The sequence below is a fragment of the Anabrus simplex genome, chromosome 1, assembly GCF_040414725.1.
Source record: "Anabrus simplex isolate iqAnaSimp1 chromosome 1, ASM4041472v1, whole genome shotgun sequence".
Classification (NCBI taxonomy): Eukaryota; Metazoa; Arthropoda; class Insecta; order Orthoptera; family Tettigoniidae; genus Anabrus; species Anabrus simplex.
Window position 1 is genome coordinate 640,696,562 of NC_090265.1, and position 18,223 is coordinate 640,714,784.

Sequence of the window (18,223 nt, forward strand, 5' to 3'; positions counted from 1 at the left end):
CTTAAGTATTTTGTCTGTTTTGGCTGTATTGGTAGTTTTAAAAATGGCTTCACTAGCATAAGTTATTTCTGGCTTTGTGACTGTTTTATGTCATCTTAATTTTGCTGCTATTGATAAGCTTTTTTTTTTTTATTGTATGTAGTCTTGGTAATATAATTTGCTTTGTTTAATTTATTTATTCTGTTATGCCAAGCTGATTTCTCATTAAGATATAAGTTATGATTTCTCCTAAATACTTAAATTTAGAAACAATTTGATTTCTTGCCCATCAGTCGTTATTTTATTTACCAGTGGGGGATGTGTAAACATGATCTCAGTTTTTTCAAAGGATTAATATATAATTGAGTCATTGAGTGTTCCAAATTAAAACATAAATGCTGTCAAACTGTTTATTTAATAATAGCCACTTTTGTCAGTTTAAATGTTTAGTTTGACTATCACGTAGTGTCATGCTTGAGTGGTGTTTGGATCAGCGTGGAGCCACATGCAATCACTTGATTCCGCATGACGTTACAAACCCGTATGGCACTCCACAGCAATCGAGTGATAAGGTCCAGAGTAACACGATTATGAACAAGCAGTAGAACACTAGTTCAAAATACTCTTGTCTTATTCATGATAATAACACTAAAATAGTTCAATTTTGCATCTAATGTTTACCTATTTTATATTATTGTTAGTGTCCTGAGCGGGATAAATCAAGATTTTATCTTATTCATTTTTTACGTAGAATTCCTCGCCCGGCTACTCATTCCTACCACCCTGCTGATGAAAATTTATGGGGAGATCACTGGAACATACATTGCTGAAAATAAAATTTGCCACATGTGCAAAGAGTCAGTTGATTTCTTCCTAAATCATTGTCCACGTATATTAAAAATCAAAGTAAAGCCAGCTCTGTACTTGCCGTCAGCCCCCTTAAAGGAGTGGAAGGTAACCTCGACACAAAATAGGATACATTAGTTATTTCTATGCTGGACAGTTTTTCTTCTAGGAATTAACCTGATACTCATTTGTAACGTAGGCTGAGCGAACTCCAGACCACATGCTGGAACTGGATTTGCTCCCAAAAATTTTCAATCACACTGAATTCTTAATTCCATTATCTATACTAAGTAAACCTATCCATAAAAAGAAGTGAAGGTCAAGGGTGTTCTGAATCATCATCATTAAACGAAAGATAGCAAATATTGTTCTAGATTTTATTAATCTTAAGATATGTACTGTAAAACAGGCAACTCCCTTGAGTTATAATACTGACCAGGAAAACTAGTAGAAAGAGCCAGCTGTACTTCAAGCTGGCTCAGTCAACTAGAAAAAGAAACTCAGGATAGTAAGGAATTTCAAGTTACCCAATTGCAACAGTCAAGTTTTAGGGAGGAAGGGGGTCTGAGATTGCTCTTGGTAAACTGTCAAAGTGTAGTAAATAAACAATTAAAATTCGGTACATTGATGGAATCTTATGAGACTGATGTGGTGATAGGAGTGGAATCGTGGTTGAAAGAAGGGGTGGGTAATAGAGAAGTATTTCCAGAAGGGTACACAGTCTATCGTAGAGACCGAGGAGATAAAAAGGGAGGGGGGGTGTTTATTCTGGTGAAGGAAACTTACTGTTCACATGAGTGGTTTACCGATGAAAGGGATGAAATATTAGGGATAAAATTAGTTTGTGATAATATGAAGGAGGTGGGAATTATAGGAACATACAGGCCTGGAAGAGAGGAAAGAGACATGGAAATCTTTGAAAAAATAATAGATTATACTCATAAAAACAATAATAATGATATGGTAATAATTGGGGGAGATCTAAATTTGCCTGAAGTTGAATGGAAAGGAGCTGCAAGTGAAGCCCATGAACAGAAACTGGCAAATAAGTTAATTTGGGAGGGAGGATTTACACAAGTAGTACAAGAACCGACTCGTCTCAATAACTTACTAGATGTATTCTTGGTTAAACCATGGGAAATTGTTGATAAAACTGAGGTAATTGAAGGAATAGGAGACCATAAGGCTGTAATAATGGATGTAGGACTCGTACCAAAAAGGCTTAATAAGAGGGTTACACAAGACAAGAAATTGTACAGAAAAACTAAAGTTGATGAATTTGGGACTTACCTTAAATCACAATTCAGTTGTTGGATAAGTGAAGGGAGTAACGTGGATACACTTTGGGCTAAATTTAAAGGAATTATTTGGGAAGGAGAGAAGAGGTTTGTACCTGTTAAGAAGGGTAAAATGACCTCAGACCCTGTTTATTATACAAGGGAAATAAGAAAATTAAAAAGAAAATGTAGAATAGTAAACAGGAAAATCAAAGAGGGTAGGGAGAGTAGAGAAACTAGAAAACAGCTAATGAGGGAACTGAATAGAGTGAAAAAGGAAGCAAAAGAGAATTATATGAATGGCATACTTCAAGAGGGTAATGACCACAAAGGGAAATGGAAAAAGCTGTATTCATATATCAGGAATCAAAAAGGAAAAGGAGTCCAAATTCCTACCATGGTGGGAGAAGGGGGTGAACACTATTTAACAGATACTGAGAAAGCAAACCTATTTAGTAGGGAATTTAGAGATTCAGTAGATGATTGTCAAGAGTTGGAAACCGAAACAGAAGATAGAGAGGGAGAGAGACAGAGGGAAACAAGAAGCTTCTCATTCACAAACGAAGATATTTTCAGAGAAATCCAACTGCTTCAGCAAGGAAAAGCTGCAGGAAGTGATCAAATTACTGGGGAGGTATTAAAGACAATGGGGTGGTACATAGTGCCTTATTTAAAATTTCTCTTTGACTATGTCATAAATAATAGTGTAATACCAAAGGAATGGAAGGAATCTATAATAATACCAATTTATAAAGGAAAGGGTGATAAAAGGAAACCAGAGAACTACAGACCAATCAGCCTGACCAGTATAGTTTGTAAAATTCTGGAGAGTTTAATATCGAAGTACATCAGAGGGATATGTGATGATAAAAATTGGTTCATGAGGAGCCAGTATGGATTTAGAAAGAAATTTTCTTGTGAGGCACAACTGGTGGGATTTCAGCAGGACATATCAGATCAGTTGGATTCAGGAGGTCAGTTAGATTGCATAGCCATAGATCTTTCCAAAGCCTTTGATAGAGTGGAACATGGAATATTATTACAGAAATTGGAGGGAATAGGATTGGACGTAAGGGTTACACGTTGGATAAAAGCATTTCTAAATTCAAGGGTTCAGAAAGTCAAAGTAGGAAATAATGTATCTCAGGAAGAGAAAGTTTGGAAGGGAATTGCACAGGGTAGTATAATCAGTCCGTTACTTTTCTTAATATACGCAAATGATTTAGGGAACAATGTAACATCAAAAATAAGATTGTATGCAGATGACATAATTGTTTATAGAGAAATAAACAACATTGAGGATTGTTCAGAATTACAAAGGGACCTTGAAAGTATCCAACAATGGGTTGAAGAAAATAATATGAAGGTTAATGGAGGCAAATCAACTGTTACAACTTTTACAAACAGGAGCTTTAAAACTGAATTTGAATATACTTTGGATGAGGTAGTTATCCCAAAAGATGGCAAGTGCAAATACTTAGGTGTGAGATTTGAAAGTAATTTGCACTGGAATGGTCATATTGATGACATTGTTGGGAAAGCATACAGATCATTACATGTCATAATGAGGCTACTTAAAGGATGCAACAAAGAATTAAAAGAAAAAAGTTACTTGAGTATGGTTCGTCCATTATTGGAATATGCAAACAGTGTTTGGGATCCTCACCAAGAATACCTAATAAAAGAAATAGATAGTGTGCAGAGGAAAGCAGCAAGATTTGTAACAGGGGATTTCAGGAGAAAGAGTAGTGTATCAGAAATGTTAAAGGAACTTGGGTGGGAAACTTTAAGTAAGAGAAGGGAGAAAACTAGACTTACAGGATTATATAGAGCCTATACAGGAGAAGAAGCATGGGGAGATATCCGTGAGAGGCTTCAGTTGGAAAATAATTATATCGGCAGGACTGACCACAAATATAAAATTAGAAGGAATTTTAGCAGAAGCGATTGGGGTAAATTTTCATTCATTGGGAAGGGTGTGAAGGAGTGGAACAGTTTACCAGGGGTAGTGTTTGATCCTTTTCCAAAATCTGTACAGATATTCAAGAAGAGAATAAACAGCAACAGAGAAAATAAATGAAGTGTTAGAGGGCATTCGACCGGTGCAGGTTATTGTAAATAAAAAAAAATGTGTGTGAATAAATTAATTCCATCCCCTGGTCTAAGGAGTTTGGACAGCCAAAGTAGGGGACTGCCTGTAGGGGTGAAGTACAGTGGGGACTTCGAGGGCCCTGGGACCGCTACGGTAGCTGTGAAGGCCCTTCAGGAACTCTGAAAAGTGGTGGCAAAAGGGGCTCTGGTTAAGACGCAGCAGGTCGTTATGCTACTTAGGATCCAGAACGGGTAAAAAAAAAAAAATAGTAAATAAATAAATGCAATGTAAATATTAATGTTATACCAGTTTTATAGTATCATTTGAAGCAATTCCACATACTGTATATCAGTTGACTATATTTGTAAGTAGTACAGGAGATATTATAATTAGAATTTTGTAAACAATATAAATTTATTAAGGATGAGCTGTGTGTTTAATAGAAAACATTGTTAGCGTAAATTGTATAATATTGTATTATAGGAAAAATTTTCTTCTCTTGTTAATGTAATATTTAGTGCTTGACAATAATGTATTTTAGTGTACCATTTGCACCGAGGTAGACACCTCATTTGCAAATAAAGAGATTTTGATTTGATTTGATTACTGTTATAGCAAGGTCCTTTTGTTTACCCTTGTATAAGTTTCACAGTTAAGAGAATGGTCATACCAGTTAACCTTTGTAACTAATAAATATCTTGTGTATAGATATTAAATGATGTAAAACTTTTCACTGACAGATTTGTGAACTTAATTTTAGCATCAAGTTTTAAATAAATTTGATTTCACAGCCTTCTTCAAACTATGGAGAACTTATGAAAGAAGCTCTTGATAAACTGTTGGTAAAGAATCGGAAGAACTGCAGTTATGTAGTGATATTGGCTTTGAAGATTGCTTTTACAAAACTCCTAAACTCAGAAGTGGATATACATCATAACAAACAAGGCTACAGTAATCTGCTGGTAAGTGATTATCAACATTCTTTGTAATGAGCTATTTATTTCAGTTGTAAAATGAATTTCTCTTTATGATCTGAAAAGCCAACTTTTTTTGAAAGGAGTAGGTAAGGAGAAGTAGGAAAATAGGTCTAGACCAATTTATCACACTGGCCTGATTTCACTGGTTTAAAAAAAAAATTATTTGTGCCAGCATTTTAAAACCTCCCTTTGTTTTTGTGCAGATGTCATATTTTACACTTGGAAACACTGAAAACTTTTGCAGCCTGTACATTTTTTTTTTTTTTTTACATTAGAATGTAAAAACCTTAGTTGTCTTACATACAGAGTCTAACCACAGTCTAATATACACAGTCACTAAGCTTGGCTCATTTTTTCATCCATGCGACTGCAGTGCTCCACGTGGCCAGCAAGCTACCGGTCTACTGGGAAGTGAAAGTTGGTATACGTTTTGTGAGGTAAGCATGTCGTAATTCCATTATAGGTGATTGGTTTTCTGTTAAATTAACCAGGTATTTACAAAAGGAGATGTGTGTGGTGCAAAAAACTACTCGATTACATATCATTCTCAATGCGATTTCATATTGGTGTACATAAATATCACACGAGATACATTCACTTCCTTACATAAAACCTCTTTATTGCCACTACGTCTATTCCTTAAGAACACAGTTGCATACACTTATACAAAACACTACACTATTAAGGGAAACACACTGAAGCAATTTACTTTTGATTTTGTCAAGTGCAGATATCAACAAGTTCTCACACTGGTTATTCTCTTCCATCACACAGTCAATTTTGAAAAGTACAGATATCAACAATCCACACACTGATTATTCAATTTACCATCATAAGGCAAGAGTGACAACCCTCTCATCAAGTCATCTGACGAATACAAATATCAACTCCCTCTATCCCACACTCTACATTCTCTTACTGCATTGTGTCTCTGTCACTGTCACACTGACTGACTTCACAACGGCGGAGTCCAACTCTAACTCCGAGCCCAACACTGACTTATTTTATTTATTTGGCGTATGATCAATAATAACAACCTATAAACTATTTACACAATCAGTGAAAGATAAGTACAAAGTAAATACAAATTATCATATCTATACAGTCAAAGCAATTTATAAAGTTTGAAAGAACAAGAAAACACAATATATTTACATCACAATCCACCTATCAACGCTGACAGTTCATATATAGATATTTGAGTGCGAGTGATGTTCATCTCACTAAATGTGAATGTCCTTACCCGCCACACTCTTCGGGTGTTGCTGAGTTGAGGTCTTCCATCGTGGCAGTGAAAGCACGGAGTGGATATTCCGCACTACATGTTTCATTGTTTGGCGAACCTCCCCACAGTCACAGTATGGAGAAACTGACCAGCCCCAGGTGTGTAAAGTAGATGCTATTCTACCTACTCCATATCACATGCGATTTAGTCTACTCCAGGTGCAGCGTGGCAGATCGAAGCCTGCCGGTTTTGTGGATGGATTATTAATATCCACTATTGCCCGAGGTGGGGATAAAGACTACTCTGTTGACCATTTAGAGGTAGAGTTGAAGTCGCTGGATGTTATCTTCACAGCAGTCTTCCAAGCAGGCAGGCGAGACTTAAGGCGTGTGCATTTCTGTCTTATATTCTCATGAACAGATAGATGTTCATTTTTCAGCATTCTGGTCCATAGCTGAAAAAGGGCCTTCTGTCTTCTGATATGTGAAGGTACTATATTGCTGAGTACTGGTAACCATTGGATCGGTGTAGCACGAAGTGTACCAGTTATGATCCGCATGGTTTGGCTAAGTTGTAAGTCTAACACTCACTCAGAGTCCAACACTGACTGACTTCATCACGGAGTCCAACACTGACTCCACCACAGAGCCTAACTCTCACTCAGATTCTATCGCTCACTGACTGACTGACTGACTGCCTACCTGTCAGCTTAATATATATACTGTTCAACAAACATTCTAGAAATATCAATTTCTGGAAATGTTCTTACAACCAAGTTGCAACACACTAAATGGAACACACAAGGGACAATCAATCGACTGGCCTCTCGATCGGACTAGATCCAACTCGAATGTTCGATTACTGTTTATAAACATACATGGACATGTCTACAAAATTCCTAATGTTTCTACATGTATCTGGATAATATATCATTACTGTAAGTTTCCAGAAACCTCCATATGTAACAGAATGATAGTGGATTATATACCCAATATACGAATATTACAGAGTTTTCTGCACAGATTTTGAGGTTATACAAATGTACAATAAATATTTACAGAATATGGTCATACGAGGGGGGATCAAATATAAACAGGGTTTATTTTTTATCTAAATTCATTTATTGAAAAACACAAGGCAATTACAATTTATTTTTCTACATAGTTTCCTGCTTTGGAAATCCATTTGTCCCAGCGTATGGGCAGCTTTTTGATGCCCTCATCGTAAAAAGAACAGGGTCATGTCACCAGCCAGTTGCGCACGAAGTCTTCCACACTCTCGTCATCTTCAAATCATTGCCCTCCTAGAGCTTCTTTAAGTGGTCCGAACAAATGAAAATCGCAGGGCGATAAGTCCGGGTTGTAAGGAGGATGATCAAGTGTAGTCCAGTACATTTCCTGTAGCTTAGAGACAGAGCTGAAGTATGGGGCCATGCATTGTCACAGAGGAGGATGACCTGTCGAATCGGTTGGTCTCGTCTTTTGTGGCATTATGCAACCCTCATCTTGTTCAACAGCTTGCAGTAGTAAGCAGCATTGATTGTGCATTGCTCGTGCAAAAAATCAATCAGCAAAATGGCTCGCCGATCAAAAAAACCGGCTGCAAGAACCTTGCCAGCCGACAGTAGAGTCTCTGGCTTTCAGAGGTGCTGCCTCCCCTTTCCTCCGCCACTCCTTACTGGACTGTTTGGATTTGGGAGTGTAGTGGTGGACCCATGTTTCATCGCAGGTGACGATCCGACTCAAAAATGCATCACCTTCTTTTGCAAACCTTGCTGTAAGCCTCTGACAGACTTTCAAACATCTCAACTTCAGATTTTCAGTCAAAAGGCAAGGGACCCATCTGGAACACACTTTATGGAATTATAGGTCGTTTGTGATGATTGCTTGACAGCTCCCATAACTGATTCAGACTTGTTCTGTAATTTCTGATACTCTCGCCTATCGATCGTCATCAATAATGTCTTTAACCGCAAGAATGTTTTCATCTGTAATGCTGGTCCGAGGACGGCGATCGTGTTGTTTATTTTTCACACATTCTCGCCCTTTCTTGAACTTTTTATGCCAGGCAAACACGCATCCTTGACAATGTTTGATCACTGAACTGTGCAGTCAGTCTCTGGTAAATTTCCGCTGCTGTAACTCCTTCACGAGCAAGAAATTTTATAATTATGCATTGCGCAGTGGAGGGGTGTACCTGTTGCCCCGTCATCGTGAGCGTTACTGACAAAATGATCGGAAATATCTAAGAGCACGCTCTCCCCACTCCTAATGGTCCCGCCTAAGCATAGCAGAAGCACGGGGCCAGTCCTACCAACTGTTGATGTTCAGGAACAAAAAATCCAGTTTATATTTGATCGACCTTTGTACTTAAAATTTAATAAAAGATAATTTTGATATATTATCAATACATATTTGAGGTTATACAAATGTGTATTACATATTTACAGGGTATAGTCATACTTATCATTTAATAAAAGATAATTGAAATATATTAACAATAATAATTGATGGTTTTACAAGAGTTAGATTATCTGTAGGATCTCATACATACGACATACAAGACGACACCAGAGCTATCCTTCTTTAGGTTTTCTAAAAATCCTGTACAGTAAAATTTGAACTACTGTTTACATTTCCAGATAATAGAACAATATTGTGAAGATTCAGAAATGTAATTTCAGATAAATAGGTATTTCATTTATTAATGATCCAGGATTGTAACTCAAAGGGAAATCCATCCAATTTTGAAATTAAATAACATTTTTACGCCATTGTAACCTTTAATACATAGCCATATTTTAATATAAATGTGTAGAAAATTGCTTGTCCACCTCTGTGGTGTAGTGGTTAGTGTGATTAGCTGCCACCCCCGGAGGCCAAGGTTTGATTTTCTGCTCTCCCACAAAATTTGAAAAAGTGGTACGAGGGCTGGAACAGGCTTCACTCAGCCTCAGGAAGTCAACTGATTAGAGAGGGGTTTGATTCCCACCTCAGCCATCCTCAAAGTGGTTTTCCGTGGTGACCGCTTCCTTCCCTCTCCCTTGTCTACCCCTTCCAATCTTTCCATCCCCACAAGGCCCCTGTTGAGTGTAGCAGGTGAGGCCGCCTGGGCGAGGTACTGATCTTTGTGCTCAGTTGTATCCCCCGACCCAAAGTCTCGCGCTCCAGGACACTGCCCTTGAGGCGGTAGGGGTGAGATCCGTCGCTTATTCCGAGGGAAACAAACCCTGGAGGGTAAATGGGTTAAGAAAGAAAAGAAAATTGCTTGTAAATAGTAGGAGGGCTGATTTATTGAAGAAAACTGTGAACTATTTGTACAGTAACATAAAGTTATGTTTGAATCATTTTAAAGGCAGCCAGTTTGTCAGCAGAGAATGTGATTTTCATTCCAAATAAACCTCCGCAGATTTCTTCAAAACGAAAGTTATTGACAAGAGACGATTAATCCGTGTCAAAGGAGCACAACACACATTTATACGTCGCACTGACACAGGTAGGTCTTTTGGGAACAGTGGGATAGGAAAGGGCTTGGAGTGGGAAAGAAGCAACCGCGTTTAATGTACAATGTGGTGAGACAATTGGAAGCCAAGAAAAACCATCTTCAGGGATGCCTATAGTGGAGTTCAAACCCACTATCTCCGGAATGTAAGCTGATAGCTATGTGACCTAAACCGCACGGTTGTCAGAGGAGCAGAAATTATCTTGTAGGAAGTCGAAGAGAATTGAGAGAACAGGGGCTGTTGTTAGGAATTTCCTGTATGTTTAAGCAGAAGTGCTCGAGAGCTTGGATGTGGTATGCTGTTCATTCCCTAATGTAAATACCTGATTTTGTACATTAATGCTGTGAAGGTACTAAGTCATTATTTGTAAATCTAAGATTAGATTACACTGTAAAATTTTGCAATGAAAGTTTTCTGTGCCATAGAAAGAAAAAAAACCTCGAAGTACTTAAAATTCAGTCATTTAGGCTGCCGAGATCCTTGAATATTAATTGATTTTTTTTTCATTACTATTTTTATGATTTATGTGAAATTATGCCTTTGCTGGCGGGACCTAGTGTTTACAGTGCACTATGTCTTCTGGTATAAGCTGGAGCAATTTTGTAACTTTCATTGACCTGTCTCAGTCTTATCCTTGGCTTTGACAATAGGAAAGTGACTGAGGTATGAGCAATGCTGGTAATGCCATTCCTTATACAGCCAGTCTCTGCTATGAATTTTGTGAACATGTTGCTCATAGGGTTGGTTGATGCATGCATTTCAGTGGGCTTGGCAGACTGATATGTAATAGCAACTTCTGGCTCGGTGAGGAAAGCAACGAGAAACTACCTCACTCCTCATTTCCCTAGTACGCCTCTTTAGTGATGCCTAGGCCATCTGTGGCAGCTGATGGCGGAGCTTTTGAGGATCCAACCAGCCTTAGGGCTGAGGATATGCATTTGAAATTACCAAAATCAGTTCAGTAATAGGATTTTGAAAATGTCTAAGACCTTAACTACAGTGGTGTGATCAGTTTTTCCTTTGAAAATAAACTATTGTTGTTTTTCTTTGGTATTATTACCATGCTGTAGCAATAAGTAGTCTAGTGTATCAACGTGTTTTCTTACAATTTACGATTATTATAGTTGTTAAGGTGGTTACAATTTATAATTTACGTGGGAAGGTGCAATCAGCTGTTGGGTAGAGAGTTGTTCCCGATGGTTATAGCTTGCTGGCCACTGCGAGCACTGGCGTCATTCTGCCTGTCAACAGGATGCCATTTCATCACTAAAGAGCTTCATGACTGTGTCTAACTTTTAAAGAGACATATTCATGAAGGTCTGTTTGTATCATTTCCCAACCATATGGGCTTGTGCAGTGGGAGTCATTATGCTCATTGCAGCTGAAGCTTCAGACTTACGAATAAGCAAAACATTTCTCCAGCTTTGATGGTTTTTCCCAGTTTGTTGCTTAGGTTGGTGTCATTGTGTCAATGCCTTCAGTTTTATTCACTATTCCAGTCATGGCAGGTCATGTGTAAAGGAATATGTCTTTTATTACTTCAGTTAAATAAATGGAGAATGCGGAGGTGGTGAAACAAGCGTCATATAGTATGTTTTACATGAGGTAAAATGTGCTAATAATGTACAGGCTGCAAAAAATGCTCAGTGTTTCTGAGTGTAACGTATGATATTGGTGGAAGACAAAGAGTTTTTAAAATGCTGGCACATCGAAAAGAAGCATTCAGAGGATCAATGACTGTCAAATTGTGTTAAATTGATAGACTTGTCATTATTGAATTTGCATGAGAGAAACAAAACTGGGGTTTTTCAATAACTGACTGAGTTATTAGAATGAAGGCATTGGAGGTGGTTAGTTCTGGTAGCTGTATTTAAGCAAGCGCAAGATGGTGTCATCAAATGATGCGGTGTAAGGGACTGAGTTTACGATGTTGCATACTATTGTGTAATGCCAATTGACAGATTATGCTGATAAATTGGTTGTCTATCTGTGTTGCATAATGGAAAGTAAGGCAAGGTCACAAGATTTTATATTGCAATAAAACTTTAGTTCTTAGATTTACGTTCAGTTTTATTAAATTTATCTTAGTTATGGGAGAGCTTGTATATAGTATAATTACATTCAACCAAAATTTCAGAATTATCTTATATTCATGTCAATACAGTAATACTTTTCATTATTTTGTAATGTATATGGAAGTAAGGATAGAAGTTAGGAACAAGGATGGGAACACATACAGTGGATGAAGAAACTGGCAGGTCTGTATGAGTAACCAAACAACAGACTAGGTAGAAATGTAACTACATACATACATACATACATACATACATACATACATACTGCCCCCTATTTACCCAGTGGACCGTTCGTTTGCTAGATGTACCAATTTTAGAGGCATTTAAAAGACAAGGATTGACGACAACACAAAAGAAAACAGTTTATAACAGGCTTGACATTTATTTCAAAATATGCACAAAACAAAAACCATGATTTTTAAAAAAATCATCTCTAGCTAGATGTTGCCTAAATGACTCACAAATTTACAAGTTAGGGAAAAGTATGTTTTTACAAAATCAAATTGCTGGATTTTTTAAGACGATGATGTATCAGGAATATTCTGCAAAGAAAGTAAATAATAAAATTAGCCATATATTGTGGCTGCACAAAATTAAATAAATGGAAGAACCTCCTTCCTATCATTGGATAATTCATCTATCCTATTCAATTTGTCCATAAATAGTCATTTCAATGTCTTTAAACATAATACCAGCTGCATTACTTCACAAAAGAATTACATGTCCAACCTTGTACACATGGTCAATGACCATGCTATCCATAAACCTAATTTTTACACTATATTACAGAGAAAATACATGTCTGTTGATGATTTTCTAGGCATATTTGACACCATATTACAGAGAAAAGACATGTCTAGGCATATTTGACATCATCTAAACAAAATGAATGTTCTTTAAATGAATGTAGTCTTTCAGCTGACTCAAGTTTTTTATTAACGAACTCAAATTAATATTTGAGTCATAAACATCCTTAAAAAATTAATATCTGAATATTTGAGTTGACTATGACTTTAAATAAGCTTTACAAGACGTTCATGAGGTTTTACATTACAGTATCATAATTACCTTTGGTGGTGTTTGCTCATTTTTAGAAGATTGATTGATCTTATTCATTTCAAACTAATTCACTTAATAAATGGATTAATCCTGTCACTGATCTTTGCCTTCAGAAATAAACAAACAATCCTCAGTAAAAGAACAAAAGCACTGACAACACTGGAATAATGTGGCACACCGTGATGAACATGAGGTCAGATTAGGAACCACATTTCAAATAAATGACACTGAAAATTATTTCTAACTTCAACCACATTCATTCCATGCACTCAGGATACTCAAAATTTATTTATAAGGTTATATGCGAATCCTAGGCTTTATTTGTAGTCGTGAATTTTATGGAGAAAAGAAGATTGGATTGCATCGACTGATGACCTATTAAATTCTATGCTTCCAACAAGTGACGTATGACTATTGATTGAACATGAATTAATTGAATCTTTCTCCGATGTTGCAATGATGATATATATGCACAATACTTGGGTTAAAATTGACCCTACTCTACCACGTGGTCATTGAGTGTCTAGAATTTTTTTTTTTTTTTTTTTCTTGCAAGTTGCTTTACGTTGCACCGACACAGATAGGTCTTATGGCGACGATGAGACAGGGAAGGGCTAGGAGTGGGAAGGAAGCGGCCGTGGCCTTAATTAAGGTTCAGCCCCAGCATTTGCCCGGTGTGAAAATGGGAAACCATGGAAAACCATTTTCAAGGCTGCCGACAGTGGGGTTCAAACCCACGATCTCCCGAATACTGGATACTGGCCGCACTTAAGCGAGTGCAGCTATCGAGCTATTATTATTATTATTTTTTTTTTTATTTTTTTTTTTTTTTATTCATTGTGCCCAGCTGTGGAGCGCGTTTGAACTTATTTTGCACAATGTTTCTTCTTCTTTTCTTCCCAATATCTCTTCATTTTTTCACTGTGTTCCTTTCTGCGTGTTTCTGTCCAGCCTGTATTTTTTCTTGTTGGTTTCTCTGCAAATTTATGTTTGTTTACTAAGCTTCTAAATTTCATTCTATCTTGAATGGTTTCGTCTTCAATACCCATTTCTTGTAGATCTTCATGAATTTCTGCTAACCAATTGTTGCGGATTTTCAAGGTTAGAGCTAGATTTAGAATTTTCTTTGTCAGCCTGTTGTTATCCATTCTGTGTAGGTGTCCGTAGAATTTTAGTCGTCTCTTTCTGATGGTATCTGTGATTTTTTCTGTGAATTGAAAAATTTCGTGTGGTTTCTTTTTCATCCAAATTCCATTTTCGAACTTTGGTCCTAGGATTTTTCTGAGAATTTTCCTCTCTTGTTTCTCAATGCTTTTCATTTGTGACCTGCCGCCAATGATCAGTGTTTCAGATGCATAAAGTGCCTCTGGTTTGATGACTGTATTGTAGTGTCGTAATTTTGCATTTTTTGATATACATCTTTAGTTGTATCTGTTCCATGTGATTTTGTAAGCCCTTTGCAGTTTAGCAGTTCTTTCTTTGTTAGCTTCCTGATTTAACCCTGCTGGCTGAATAATTTCACCTAGATACTTGAATTTGTCTACTTGGGAAATTATTCCACAATTGGTGATTAATGGTTGATTGTCGAATCTTGATTTAGTTCCTTCCATAAACTGCGTCTTTTCAAATGAAATTTGAAGTCCGGTTTTTGCGGCTATTTCATTCAATTTTTCTATGGATTGGATTGCTTCTTGTCTGTTGTTCGAAAGGATCGCAAGGTCATCTGCGAAAGCTAAGCAGTCAAGGTGAATTTTGTATTATTATTATTATTATTATTATTATTATGCAAATGCTGTAAAACTCTTCAACACTTGCTCCACTTTCATCGGAACGCATATTATCACATTACTAATGCTTCCAAATATTATATCTTTACCTGCAGGCATACCATTTTCCAGGTAAATATTTCTTCAGCTGAGCACAACTTCATTTTATTCCACATGAGCAAATCTACTTTCATTTATCACTCATGACCTTTTTCTCCATTTAACCTGATCTCTAATTACTTTTATTACTTTATTATTATTGCTTTTCAAATCTACCATAGACGTCTGAAATACACATTACTGGAAGATGACACAATTTGCAATATCGTGTGACAATGCAGTGAATGAAACACAACCTACAATTATTTATCTCGCAGTGTTTCATGAAATTCATAAATGATCCTTTAAATTCTCATTTATCTGGAAGAGCAATAAATTATTACATTCTCATTTTTAGAGAATACACTGGGGTGGTAACATTTCAGAAGACAAACTACCGTAATTCTAGTCTAATAGAACCCAATACACATATGTTCACTTTCAAATCTACCTGTACCTAGGTAAGAATGAAGTAAGAAAGTATTTAAAAACTACTATAACTAATAGAACTACAATTCTACTGAAGAAGATCGTTAAATTTTCTAAATAGATGAACAGATAACATTCATAAAAGTGTACTCGTATTTAATTATGAAACTTGATTCCCGTCTGTGGTCTGCTAAGTTCCTTGCCCCTTCATGTCCTTCCTTTTCATGCAGGTACTGCTTACATGTTTAGTGTAACATATTTTCATTTGGTAATGAATCCCACGCTGATTGAAGGGGACCTCTTGGAATTAAGGATGACATTCTTGAGACTGGTACAGTCATTCGATTCTTGGCCTGTCGTCCTCTTCCATATAATTTTAGTGGAAGCCGAAACTGACAAACGAGAATTACAACAATTTCATGCCAGACCAGAATAAATATTTCACGTCTCAAACGAAACTTAACTTGGATCTCTATGATCCTTTAAATTCTCATTTATCCGGAAGAGCAATAAATTATTACATTCTTATTTTTAGAGAATACACTGGGGTGGTAACATTTCAGAAGACAAACTACCATACTTCTATTCTAATAGAACCCAATACACATATGTTCACTTTGAAATCTATCTGTACCTAGGTAAGGATGAAGTAAGAATAAAAGAAATATTTTGATGGTTTCACTAGAGTTAAATATCACTGAAGTTTGGAGGCGTGGCTATTAGAAACATATTACAATTGATATTTTTAATACACATTTGCTTCACATAATTGGTTCGCTTTGCTTCAGAGAATGTTCCAACCTCGCGCACACTCAGTAGACACACATTTAGCCTTGAGTAGTGACAAGCATATCATGTGATCTCGCACACGCTTTATTGCATAGGGTGGAAAGAAAAATAAAGCATGATGACGATTTGAGCTTGCCACAACACCTGGCTGAATCAAATTCAGAATCTGTCCCCACTAATATCTTGAAAATAACACATAACGTAGGAATAACACCAGCTATTAGTAAACACCAATATACAATGGTCCGTTATTGGACATTTATACTGGTATTATAAATTTACTCATTCGGGACAAATATTTCCCTATGGGAATCAACATCTATATCATATTAGTAAGCACATAATTATATACACGGAAAGCACAATTTTTTGATGGGGACAATACATACATCAAGACTCCTTAATATCCAAGGAGCTTTTGATTCAGCTTGGTGGCCGAATATTCTAAAAGCTTTAAGACTCTTCAGATGTCTAGGAAATTTATGCAATCTGACAAGGAGTTATTTCAGTCAAAGGACAGCTTTCATGACTGTTAATGGCAAAGTTTTTGAGACAAATATAACCAAGAGCTGCCTACAAATTTCATGCTGTGGACCAGGATTTTGGAATATACAGTACAACTCTTTGCTTAACATTGAATTTACAAAATGTACATTAGCAGTAGCATTCACAAATGATTTAATATTAGCCGTCAAAGGGAAAAATGTTAAAGAAACTGAATGCTATATGACCATGGAAATGAACAAATTGGCAACATGGGCTAAAAATAATGAAATTCATTTCAGTGAACAGAAATCGAAGACTCTGCTCATAATGAGGAGAAAACAATGAGAAAAATATATAAAAATATACCTTCGTAATAGTACTTGAAGCAATATGACAGGATGAAATATTTGGGGATAATATTTGACCACAGACTTGACTTTAAGCACCATATAAATCATGTACCTGAGAAGTTCACGCATTGTCAAAATCAGCGAGATGATGTTGGGGGCTTCAACGTGAGGCTCTTAAGGTAATATATGAAGGAGCAATACAGCCTTTGCTACTGTACGGAGCATCTTTATGAATTGTATCTATGAAAAAGAAATGCACCAGGAAAATTTACATAGAGAGTGCAAAGGCTTATTAACTTTAAAGTCGCGAAAGGTTTCCGGACTGTATCTAACGAAGCACTGTGTATCATTACAGGACTGACACCTGTTGTTATTAAAGCAGAAGGGAGTACAAAATTATACAGTGTTTTGAAAGAAATGAGACAAAAAAGTTTAATAGACCTTGCAGTAGGAATTGAACACAGATTACATCCAGCAGAAAACATTGCAATTAGAGAGTTCAACGAATCAAAAAATGATGCCCTTCAAATATTCACTGATGGAAGCAAGAGTGACATCGGAGTTGGTTCAGGGGTAGCTATATTTCTGGAAGATAAACTTATATAACACCCAAAATTTAAACAGGATAAAGGATGTTCGAATAAACAAGAACAGTTGGCAATTCTGAAAGCACTTGAATCAATTTAAACATTGGTATTAAAGGAAAATATCTCAAGGAAAGCCAAGATATTCACTGACAGTAAAATAACAATAGGCTCATTAAAATATAATAATTACAACTACCTTATTTACCGAATCAAGGTGAAAGCAAAGATTCTTGCAAGTAACAAGTGGAAAATAGAGTTCACCTGGATTAAGGCTCATGCTGGGAACTACGGTAATGTATTCACGGATCATGACAATGAAATTAGTGAGTGTTACAGTAAAATTCCTAAAAGTGTTTTGATTAAGGAATTGAGAGATGAGAGCTTAAGAAAATGACAGAGTGAAGGGTTCAGTAACAAAATCTATTGTTGATTTTTTTTTTCTTCCCATTGTAATAGACAGACTTTCCTAATGTATTTATTTAACGCCAAATTTTACTGCAATAGTAGTGGGTCATGGAAAATTAAAGATCTTATTTTCATAGTTTTAAAATTTTAGATAGCTCCATATGTCTATGTAATGCCAGTGATTTCGTTGTGAATTACTTGAGAGAGAAAGAAGCGTTTTAATTAAAGATATTTTGGGTACAGAGTCATGGTAGTGAGCAAAGGTAGGTTAGTAAAAAAT

At 36.4% G+C, this 18,223-nt stretch overlaps 1 protein-coding gene across 1 annotated transcript in view; it reads left to right on the forward strand.

Moving 5' to 3' along the window:
* LOC136871597 (cohesin subunit SA-1) overlaps positions 1-18,223 on the forward strand; it is a 283,758-nt gene that overhangs the window by 165,304 nt on the left and 100,231 nt on the right. The window contains exon 13 of the mRNA XM_067145050.2: positions 4,986-5,156. Coding sequence (XP_067001151.2) covers positions 4,986-5,156 — 171 coding nt within the window. The remainder of the gene's footprint in view (positions 1-4,985; positions 5,157-18,223) is intronic.